The 12128-nt window shown below is 39.6% G+C and overlaps 1 protein-coding gene across 1 annotated transcript; it reads left to right on the forward strand.

Annotated features, from left to right (window-relative positions):
* Positions 1–3572: 3572 nt before the first annotated feature.
* LOC125345469 (zinc finger protein 37A-like) lies at positions 3573–11678 on the forward strand. The gene is made up of 4 exons (XM_048337616.1): positions 3573–3864; positions 9648–9774; positions 10670–10753; positions 11653–11678. Exons 1-4 carry the CDS (start codon positions 3808–3810, stop codon positions 11676–11678), a joined length of 294 nt encoding a protein of 97 aa, XP_048193573.1. The 5' UTR covers positions 3573–3807.
* The last annotated feature ends 450 nt before the right edge of the window (positions 11679–12128 follow it).

Here is a 12128-nt window from a genome sequence, read left to right on the forward strand (position 1 = left end):
AGTACTCTTTCCTCCAACACTGTTAATCACTTGGTGCTGTTGGAAGGTTAGACCAGATTTTAGGAGGGGAAATGATCTGGGCTAAGGAATCAGCCAGAGCCTAGTTATCAGAGGGGAAATATGGCTGTGGTTTGGGGTGGAGGGATAACTGTCAGAACTTCCCTGTTCAGTCGCCACTTGCCGGAGCCAGCTGGCAGCTAAAGGGAATCCTGATTGAGGGGAGGAGGATAACTTCCAGCTTATCTGCAGTTTAGGAACCTGGTAATAGCATTGTGTTACTAAAGTTTAAGAAAACAAGAAAGCCTTGAAGTCGTCAATAACAGGTGACAGTAAAGACAAAATAAGGTTGAACAGTTAACATAGACCAGACTCTTGTGCTGTCTTTTTAGGTAAGCCATATCCTTGCACATTCCTTGAGAAAACAACATAGCCAGAGGTCAGGATGAACTTTGCTGTTGGCTCCCTACAAGAACTGAACTATCTGTCTATGTACTAATCCCTAATCCTGTTCTCACTAATTTATTAAGCCTCTTCCCCCTGTCATTTCTAGTATGTGATCTCAACCTTATTCCAAATATTTCAACTATGGATCTGTTGATGTTTGCTCTAATACATTGGTTCTTCCTGGCAGGTCAGGAAGTGTTGGTCGGGGACATTTTGCCTTATAAGTAAAATCACAGAAGAAAACTTGTGGTACTGTATCTTGCTCAAGGTTGTATGATTTATAGGTGTTACATAGCCTGAAGTTTTAGCTAGTGTGACCCATTTTGTCTTGATCTGCTCAAAGAAATATTATTTCACTTAGGAAATTCTTTTTGGGAATGGAAGTAAACAGAAGCATTGTAATATGGAGGTCAGATCTGGCCAGCGCCATCATTGGCTGTTGAGGGGTGTCAGATTGACTCCATCTCAGATTAAAGAGCAGAAGCTGACTCCATCTTCACTAAGATCTCCCCGGCCCTATCCAGGGAAGTTCCCCTTTGCTGTGATGTAATTGTGTAAATTGCTTGACCACCTGAGTTGTGGAACGTTTAAAGTTAAACCTGTGTCCTCCCATGAGTAGGCGTATCTGCCTGCATCATGCCAGCCCCGCCAAATTCATGCGCCAGTTCTAATTAAAATGATAGGTTGGTCAAACAGTTGCTATAAGACAGATTGTAACTCCATTGGCCACCTGCACGTGACCTGGCATGCTCTGTAAGTGTTGTGACCTCATTGGCCACCTGTGTGTGGCAGGCTTGACCATGTGGTATTTGCCTTTATAACCCAGCCCCTAGCCTGCGTGTGGTCCCAGCTGCCTGGGAATGGGCATGTGGTCAAGCCTGTTGTTTCGCTTGAGCTTGGGCAATAAGGCAGGAATCAGGCCTTCATATTCCATCTTTAGATACATAAAAGGATCAGGGCCAAGAGAGGAGAGGCAAGTCCATGTCCTTCAGATCCTGTACTTATCCTCTGCTATTTATCTGTTCTTGACAAATTACAATTTCTCCACCATAGGGCTGGGAATGTGGCTTAGCAGTAGAGTGTTTGCCTAGCATGCATGAAGCCCTGGGTTCCATTCCTCAGCCCCACATATATAGAAAAAACTGGAAGTGGTGCTGTGGCTCAAGTGTTAGAGTGCTAGCCTTGAGCAAAAAACCAGGGACAGTGCTTATGCCCTGAGTCCAAGCCCCAGGACTGACAAAAACAACAACAAACCTCTCCACTAGGATACTGAGCTCAATTTACATCACTTAAAATGAGAGAGACTGCCTAAACATGTATGCCAAAACAGTTGGTAATTTGAATACAATACAATACCCCATTTTTGTGTGGGAAGCTCAAGGTCTAGGTACTGACCCTGAGTTTCTGTAGCTCCAGGCTTATGTTCTACCATTTAAGCCACATCTCCACTTCCAGCTATATTTGGTAGTTTATTGGAGATCAGAGTTTCTACCACTTTCCTATCCCAGCCGGCTTCAATCTGCGATCTTCGGATCTCAGACTGTGAGTAGCTAGGACTACAACCATGGGCCACCAGAACTCAGTACTCTGATACACAGATTATATTTTCTAGAAAACTTTAGACATTTAAGGAGGGAAGTTCAGTCACTAATGTAAGTATGAGAACATTCTTGTGATGTAGAGAACCCAGTAGTAATGTTCACCCATTGCTTTCAAAAGATTTATATGTCTTTCCTAGCAAAAACTAGCTCACTGAAGTCTACATAGTAGATTTTCATTTTTGTACATGTCACTGTAAAAGGTTATATTTTATATTAAGTTTCCATTCTACATAATTGTGCAAAAAAAAAAAAACAACCCCAGAACTGGATAACAGCATTTCATATGCAATAAACAAGTACAAGAAAAAGCACATACTTAAAAGCCATCTAATTTGTTTAAAGTTTCATGGATCTGCATTTTGGGGTGTGCTCAGCTTAGCATTTTGTGTTGGTATTGTTTTTGTTTTTTGTTTTTGCCACACTTGGGGCTTGATGAACACAGGACCTGAGCACTGTCCTTGAGCTTATTTTTGCTCAAGGCTAGCACACTACCACTTGAGCCACAGTGCCACATGTGGCTTTTTTGTTATGTGGTACTAAGGAAGTGAATCCAGGGCTTCATGCATGCTAGGCAAGCACTTGACCACTAAGCCACATTCCCAGCCCTTAATGTTGATTAGGTAACATAAGACTTTGATCTTCTGGTTCTTTGCCTGAAGATGGTTGGTTGGGATTGTGTCTCTCCTGTAACCAGTACTTTATGTTATGTCTTTACTAGGCCATTTATCTCCAGCAGACTGGCTCGCTTCTTCTGAGACTAAGCATTAGAGAGGTCTCAAAACTGTTATGTTATCTTTACTCATGCCCTTTTGGCCAGAGCAGGTTAAATGGCTAATTGCAAGTCATTGCATAAGAGTGCTCTTGAGTATTTGGATACAGGGAAATGTGCCATTTGACAACCATTAAAACGTTATAGCACAAGAAATATGCACTATATATGCTTTTCCTGTATGTATAACTTTGGGTGAAAAATACAGAGTTATACATACTCTCTGTGGCGTTTAAATGTAGAAATGAATGAGGTAGAGAGCACAAATGCTCAATTGAGTCCTAGGATAACTTTCCATTAATAGAAAAATAGTTCATGTATCCCTAAATGTGTTTCAGTAACAACTAGTTTTAGTGAAGATGTGTTTTTTTTGTTTCAATTATTTTTGGGAGAACATTTTTATGAATTCTGTATGTATAGAAGTGAATTGCTTTTCTAATATCTATATGCCAACTGATTCACTGGATTCATCTTTAGTGGAGAGTTTAACACTCTGCTTCAGACAAAAGATTCTTCTCTCATAAGAAGTCTTTATGCTTGGGCTGGGAATATGGCCTAGTGGTAGAGTGCTTGCCTCAGATACATGAAGCCCTGAGTTCGATTCCTCAGCACCACATATATAGAAAAGGCTGGAAGTGGCACTGTGGCTCAAATAGTAGAGTGTTAGTCTTGAGCAAAAAAAGAGAAGCCAGGGACAATGCTCAGGCCCTGAGTCCAACCGCCATGGCAAAAAAAATAAAAGGCTTTATGCTTTTCCAGCCCATGTATAATGGGCTTTTGGTTTGCTTTGTCTTGTTTTGGTTTGGTTTTGCCAGTCCTTGACCTTGAACTCGGCCTGGGCGCCGTCCCTGAGCTCTTCAGCTCAAGGCTAGCACTCTACCACTTGAGCCACAATGCCACTTCATATATATATATAATGTTTTGAGCAGAAAAATATGGGGTAAAATCACACAGGTTCTTTCCTGACTACCTCATTTGCCTTCTCTCCCAGCCATGCTTCCAGAATCTTCTGTTCATTGTCAGCAGCAAGAAAGAAGGAAAAGATCCCTGGTGAGCTGCTTTTTATTTCTCAGTTTGTTGTACATTCCATTTTATGAACCTAAGAGTGTCAAGATTGAACAAAAAAACAACAAACAGATTCAGCTTCAGGACCATGTTCATAATCAGATAAAGAGGGCTTATAGATTCAGCAGATGATAAAATGTCACTTTCGGTCTAAGTTGATTACAGATTTACTTCAGTTTGTTTCTAGTTTTTCTGATAAGGGAAAATAGTCACACTTGTTAAGTGATTCAGTGACACCGAGGGGATGACTTCTCATGGAAAGTTTGCTACCAACTGGTCAGAGATCACATCCTTGTGTGTATCTTTCAACTATCTTAATGAAGTTTTACTAGATAGAGTTGCTGAAATAGTGTGGTCACACATACCTTCGAATGTTTCTAGAGGACTGAGTCAGCTATATGTACCTAAGTTACTCTCCATGCATACTTCTGGGACTGCTTCATGGTCTGTCTTATTTGAAACTTAGGCTATATATTTGATGATACTGTCTATGGTCTTTCTAGAAATCCCTCTGTTTTTTATTCTGTTGTCTTTGTCTGCTCTAACTTCATTTGATACGGTATTACAGTTTTGTTTATTTCTTCTTCCTCCATTTGAATATTTGCATTCACTGCCACTATAAGATAGAAGCTGATTTTAAGATTCTTTTTTATTTATTTATTTATTTTTGCCAGTCCTGGGCCTTAGACTCAGGGCCTGAGCACTGTTCCTGGCTTCTTTTTGCTCAAGGCCAGCACTAGAAGCTGATTTTGATAATGAACAATACAATGACTAGGGTTTTTATATTTGAAATATCACTGGTGGCAAAATCTGACAGACATTTGCTCAGTAATAGACTTTCATCTCTCAGGAACATTGCAACTCGCTAACATTTGTGACTATATATCCTTAGAAATCTACTGGAAGAAAGAATCCAGGAATATATGACACATTTGAACAGCTGTCATACAAAAACTGAAAGCAAAATTGTCGGGGCCTCTAGGACCCCTTCTCCTCACTTCTCCGGAGGAGATGCCCAAATGTTGGGGTCTCTAGGACCCCTTCCTCCTCTGTCTCCTTGGGGAATGCCTGAACCTCAATTTTATGGAAGAAGCTCCGCCCTACCCCTTATATTGGCAGAAGGAGTAAGGTGTGTCCTTACCGGACTGCTCTAAGCTGAAGTGGGATGCCGAAAACCCTTCCTGGGCCCACCATAATGTGTCAGGAGCCACAGGACAAAGATATCGGGGAGACATTTAGATGGTTGAATGGGTCTCCAAGGATTTAATTGGGAGGGGGATTTATATAGCGGTAATGGCGGGAAAGGAGGGGGACTGGCCTTTGGCTAAGCCGGCCTGCCCATCAGGTGATGTCATGAAACTTCCTTTGTGGGCTGGACAACCCTATCCTGGTGGCATGCAAGTGTCTGCCTCCCTCAGGGGTGGGGTCTTCTCTTCTGGTTGAGGCCAGAAGGTGGGAGTGGCTTGCTATTACACTGTCCCAGGGCTGGGGGAAGGGCAGCGTCTTGCTCTTGGTGCCCTTCCCCCACCAATGCCAAAACTGAGTCCCCAACACAATGCACAGATGATAATAATTTGTAGCTTTCATCCATGTATGTGTTATTAATGCTATTTGCAGTGTATGTTTCGAGCTAAAACCTGCTTTAACCCGTTTTCAAACACTTTTAATTTGCTTGTTATTCCAGGAGGAAAAAGAGATACATACGTCACTTATATCTCTGATAAAATTCACAGAATCCAAAATTTGGTTCCTCCCTATTCCTTTTGAAAACAGGTGTTGCTGCATAATCCGGGATGTTCTTGAACTTGTTATGTTAGCCTAGGCTGGCTTGCAGCCAAGGTCAAGGATTTATAGGTGTATGGCTCTATATAAACCATGCTTAAATGTACAGTTCACTGATACTACATATGGGCCACCTCGTTGTCCCTCCATCCCTTCTATCCATCTACATTGTTTTTCATCTTCCTTGTAGGAAGCTTTATAATAGTTCAATATGCAGCTTCTCTTCCTCTCTACCCTAGTCTCTGGAACCATCTTACTTTTTGGCGTCTCTGTGAGTTTGTTGATCCTTGGAAGCTCAGTAAAGGAAATCATACCATGCTTATTGTATGTTCATCATTGCTGTAAAATTATCTTCCTTTTAGGACTCTCCATACCATCTTTGTTTAATATTCCTACCAGAAATGTACCATTGTTCACGTTTGTTTTCACATCCTTTCTAGCAACTGTTAGACTTTGGAAGGTTTTTTCTATTGTTTTGTTTAAAACAATGTCCATACTCGAATGTATAAAGTAATTATTCAGGGCTGGGAATGTGGCTTAGTGGTAGAGTACTTGTCTAGCATGCATGAAGCCCTGGGTTCGATTCCTCAGTACCACATAAACAGAAAAACCCAGAAGCGGTGCTGTGGTTCAAGTGGTAGAGTGCTAACCTTGAGCAAGAGAAGCTCCGCAATAGTGCCCAGGCCCTGAGTTCAAGCCCCAAGACTGGCAAAAAATTAAAAAAAAATGTAGTTATGTCATTGTAATTTTGATTTGAATTTTTCTCATGATTATTGATATGAACTTTTTTCTATTTTAATTAACTACTTTTATATATTCTTTTTAGAAAAGGCCATTCCATCTTTTTTCCCATTTTACAATCATATGGGTGGGGGTAGGATTTTTGTTTTGCATTTCCTAATTCATTCTACTTATCTATTTAGAGTTATATTCAAATGTTTTTTCTCATGCCATGCCATTTCTTCCTTGTTGATTGTGCCTGTGATGTACAAAGTTTTAATTGTATGCACTTACTCTTGCTTGGTATTGGATCAGGCACTTTTGGTGTCCTATCCTAGGAGTAACTGTCAAATCTAATGTCAGGAAGCTTTCCTCCCCTCCTCCCCCTTTCCTCCTTTCCCTTTCCCTCTTCTCCCTCCTCTCTAGTTCCCTCTTCTTACTTCATTTCCCTGACCCTTTGCTCCCCTTTCTCTCCCCCTCCATTCACTGTCTTTTCTCTCTCTGAGATGAGGACTTACTGTGTTGCCACCATTGGTGTGTGTCTGACTTATAAACTCAGCCTCCACCATGCCTTTCTTGTGTCAGTGCTGTTGCTTGAACTCACAGCCTCGCAGTCAGTCAGCTTCCTCATTCACTGTTGGCACTGTCACTTGAGCCATGCCTCTAACCTGTTTATTAGCTGCTTAATTTGAGTTGTCTAACCAGGTTGGCTTCCAGACTTCAGCCTCCTTCGTAGCTAGAGTGAGATAACCGTCCTGAGCCAGAAGCACTTGTTTTTTCTAACCTGAACATATTTATGTCGAATTAATATTCAACTTAAACTCAAATATTTCATGTTTCTAATTACGTGTTGTATTTTCTTTCTGATAATTGTAACTGTTCTTCTAACTGTGGTAGATTTTTCTTCACTAAGCAAATAGCTTAATCAACAAACAATGAAGGAATTGTTTTATAATTAATTTCATTTATTGTTATTATGGAGGTCATGTACAGAGGTTACAATTATATGAGTCTGGTAATGAGTACATTTCCTTTCATATACGCTGTCTTCCCTTCCCTTGCTCTCTCCTTGTTCCCTCCCCGCTTCTTCACCCATGAATTGTGTAGTTCACTTCCATCACTGTCCAGTGAGCTTTAGTGCTGGGATTGTTCATCCTATTTCCCTGAGTTCTATGGCTCCTCCCTCCCCCCAAAATATATATGTGAACACACCATACATTAAAAGCATTTGTTTTTACTTCAAAGGTGAGGTAAGAAAGTAGCTACCTTTAATACTCTATAAATCACAGTGACAGTACATTTCTTCCAGATCTAATGTATTTATAACTTAGAGCTTTATTTCTCATGTTGATTTCTGCAGAGCTTGTCTTCAGATTTGTTTTTGCTCTCAGTGTGTCTGTCTTGGTAAATAGAACACCACAGTATTTTGTGAATAGCATTTGAGTTAAGATAATGACATCCATGAGTGTGTTCCTGTTAACTTTTTGCCTGGTTGTTCTATCAGTTAGTAAGAAGTGTATTATTTCTTCAATAGTAATGATAGATTATTTTTGCTTGTGGTAACTTTATGTTTGTTTGTTTTTATTTCTCTATATTTAATGTATGTCTCTTTGGAGAGCTTATTGGGTGTTTTTAGCCTTTTTTCTTTTGTTCAAGTCAGACAGTACTTTATATATTTACTACATTTATATTACATTAATATGGTTTTATTTTGATGACCATTTTGCTGTTTATTATGTTTGTCTCACCTGATATTTATTTTGCTTCCATGTAACCTGCACACATCCTTCTGTACACTGTAAATGACCTCTAATACCACCTTTAGGCGTTCTTCTATAAAATTGTAAATCACCTATCCTATCTATTACAGTCCAAATCCTATGTAAATAGTTGTTATACTGCATTTTTCATAGGATAATGACAGTTTTTTCAAATACTGCACGTTTAACACAGGTGCCATACTTTTTCAAATATTTTGGTTCAATGCTTCATTGAATCTGTGAAACTCACAAGTATGTGAGGCCTAATATATTCTTTTGAAAAGGCCATTATATGATAGCTATATTCTAGTCTGGTAGTTTGACAGTTTGCTTCATAAAGAAGTAACCAGAGATTTTTATGTACAGAACAAAGGCCATCCTCAGGCTGAAGTGTAGAGCTTCAGAAGAAGAAAAGCATGCAGGAAAATTGTTATACTATAGAACTGCAAGAAAATACATTTCCCACCCAGTCTGATTCTTGGGTATAACAGACATAGGAAATAAATGTGCTGGGTGTACTTCAGTGTATTATTACTATGTACTCTTAAGAGTTTACAGTATTCTTGCAGTTACCAGCATGTGACATCATATAATATAGTTACTTTTTAATGGAATAATTCCATTTAGAACATAAATCTATTGCCCTTTTACTTTTTTTGTTGGTAGAATTAATTCTTTGAACTCTGGAGCTCACTTTTGTCAAGCAAGTACAGTATTGATTGATTCATATGTCTAGTCCATACACTTTTTCTGGGGTGGGGGCTAGTCCTGGGGACTCAGGGCCTGAGCACTGTCCCTGGCTTCTTTTTGCTCAAGGCTAGAACTCTAGCACTTGAGCCACAGTGCCATTTCTGGCTTTTTCTGTGTATGTGGTGCTGACAAATCGAACCCAGGGCTTCATGCATGCTAGGAAAGCAATCTATTGCTTCATTCTCAGCCCCAATACTTGGTTTTAATACACTTATGTGTTTATATATTGAGTCTTTATGCATTGTGGATCATGAAGATGGTGATAAAAGTGTTCCTTCCACAAATTATTTTAGAGAGATTAATTACATAATTACATATATGATCTATGTATTCCTTTATATTTACCTTCACCTTTTCCATTCTAATGTCCTTGTCCTATGTTGGCATCTTTTGTTATTCTCTTAAAGCAGAATAATTTCTTGTAACACTCTTAAAATGCAGATGGGCTGTTAATGAATTGTCTTTTCCTAAAAATATTTTCAATCTACATTTTTAGAAGAGTTTCTCTGCCCAATTGATTGGGGATGGAAGGTTATTTAAACATTTACAAATATATTTCCTTTTGTGTTTTAGTCAGCATTCATCTCTGGTATTGTCAAGCATGGCTGGCTCGGAGGGATTGTTAGCCATTGTTTATAGATAACACATCAAGCTCCACACATTTTATGTTAAAGAAGAAGAGCATACATGTAGAAGAATGCAATTGGTGTTCTCATGACTCTGAGCTAATTACTTGATGGAAATGTGCCATTACAGAAGGTGGTGTCATTTGCTGATGTGGCTGTGGACTTCAGCTGGGAGGAATGGCAGGACCTAGACATTGCTCAGAGGACCCTGTACAGAGATGTTATGCTGGAGACCTACAGCAACCTGGTGTCCTTGGGTGAGCAAAAGTCACATTAACTTGCAAGGCCAAGTAATTTGTTTTTAGTAGATGTATGAATAGTTATGGTATCTGGATGTAAGATTCAAGTCCGTGGAAAGTGTTACTTCTTTCTAACAAAAATGTCAACTTAATTAGGTAACTCCTGAGGCAATTCTACTGTCATTCTTCAAGAAGCCAAATCAGCAGTTTGACCAAAGTTGTAAACTATGTTCCACTAACAGGAGACTGTCTTCCCAAACTTGAGGTGATTATTGTAGGTGGATATACAGTCTAGAAGAGAATGTATATCACTATAGGAAGTATGATCTGGAAATCATTATTTGGATGTGGATATTTATATTCCAACCCTGGCGCTGGGTGCAGTGGTTCACGCCTATAATCCTAGCTACTCAGGAGTCAGAAAAGTCCCTATGAGACTCTCATCTCCAGTTAACCACTCAAAACTGGAAGTGGAGCTGGGGTTCAAATAGGTAGAATGCTAGCCTTAAGCAAAAGAGCTGAATTAAAGCCACACAACTGGTAAAGTATATCCAAAGCTGGGTGAAAGTCAACCATGGAGACTGTGACAAATGAGAAACAAGATTTAGGAGCAACCTTGTAAACAGGATGTCTGTGAATCTTTTTTTTTTTTTGGCCAGTCCTGGGCCTTTGACTCAGGGCCTGAGCACTGTCCCTGGCTTCCTTTTGCTCAAGGCTAGCACTCTGTCACTTGAGCCACAGCGCCACTTCTGGCTGTTTTCTGTATATGTGGTGCTGGGGAATCGAACGCAGGGCCTCATGTATACGAGGCAAGCACTCTTGCCACTAGGCCATATCCCCAGCACTGTTTGCGAATCTTACAGCAGTGATGACTCAGCATGAGCAATAGTTCTCTACTATTTCTTATTAACAGGGTACTGTGTTCCTAAACCTAAATTAATTGTCAAGCTGGAACGAGAACCATGGATAGGAGAGGCCTCAGACAAGAATTTCACAGGTAAGTTAAAGATTGACATTTTATATTTTAAAGCGTATACTAAATAATGATTGGTTTGTTCACCTAATGAACCCCACTAACACACATTTTCATATTCTATGTGTGCTGAGAAATCTTATGACTTACTCTCACTAAATTCCAAGCACTGTATACTGCACTTGGAACCTTGCAGAACATTATATCTCTAGAACTTACTCTTACGGCACCACTAAAACCTAATGTCTTGGTCCAGTAACCCAGTTCCTGAAACCCAAATCCCTGCTGACTAAGCTTCTTCCTTGTCTTTGTGAGTTCACATGGTTTGGATTATGAAGTTAAGTAACTGTCCACTCTAAGTGAGATCTCTTTGTTCTGAGCCTGTTTCTCTTCCACAAAATGCTGTCTAACTCCATAAATGCTGAGGCCAATGATTTCCTTGTTATTAAAGAGGAATAACATTTTGGCATAATAACACTGGTATGTTTGTATGAGACTTGAATTAAAAAAAAAACCTCAGTGAATGTTTCTTTAAAATTTTATTTACTATTTAGTGTTTTTTAAATTAGGTATAAATTTAGGGGAAATGTTATTAGACTAAGACATTAAATGTTATTAGATTAAGATATTTAAATTGTGATGTGTTTTCACAGCAAAAGTGATTTGCAAAGAGTTGTATCACAGGCAAAGTTAATCCTATCCTAGACATGGAGATAAAAGTGGTTTGGGAACCCACTTGTGTGGGTGAGGACCTGGATGGGGAGCCTCCCTCCCCGTCCAACCGCCATCCACAAGTTCTTTTGTGTTATCTGTTAGTTGTGAACTGTTTTGTTGTTGTTGTTCTTTGTTTGCTTTTGAGTTTTGTTTTGTTGTTTTGCTTTGATTCATATATATATATATTTTTTAATTTTTTTTTTTACCAGTTCTGGGGCTTGAACTCAGGGCCTGAACACTGTCCCTGGCTTCTTTTTGCTCAAGGCTAGCACTCTACCACTTGAGCCACAGTACCATTTCTGGCTTTTTCTATATATGTGATGCTGAGGAATCAAACCCATAGCTTCGTATATACAAGACAAGCACTCTACCACCAGGCCATATTCCCAACCCTTGGTTCAGATTTTTGATATCCAGAGTTGGCCTTCAACTTGAGATCTAGCCTCTGTGGTCCTGAATTATAGGGATTCCAGCATGAGCTACCATACTAGGTCAGAGAAAGATTTTTTTCACATGCAGAAAATAATCTACCACTTGAGCAACAAGCTAAGCATGAGTGGCTCACTCCTGTAATACTAGGAACTCAGGAGGCTGAGATCTGAGGATCTGGATTTGAAGCCAGACCTGGTAGGAAAGCCCATGAGAATCTAATCTCCAATAACATACAAAAAAAAAAAATCCAGAA

This window comes from Perognathus longimembris, unplaced genomic scaffold (assembly GCF_023159225.1).
Source record: "Perognathus longimembris pacificus isolate PPM17 unplaced genomic scaffold, ASM2315922v1 HiC_scaffold_5665, whole genome shotgun sequence".
Taxonomy (NCBI): Eukaryota; Metazoa; Chordata; class Mammalia; order Rodentia; family Heteromyidae; genus Perognathus; species Perognathus longimembris.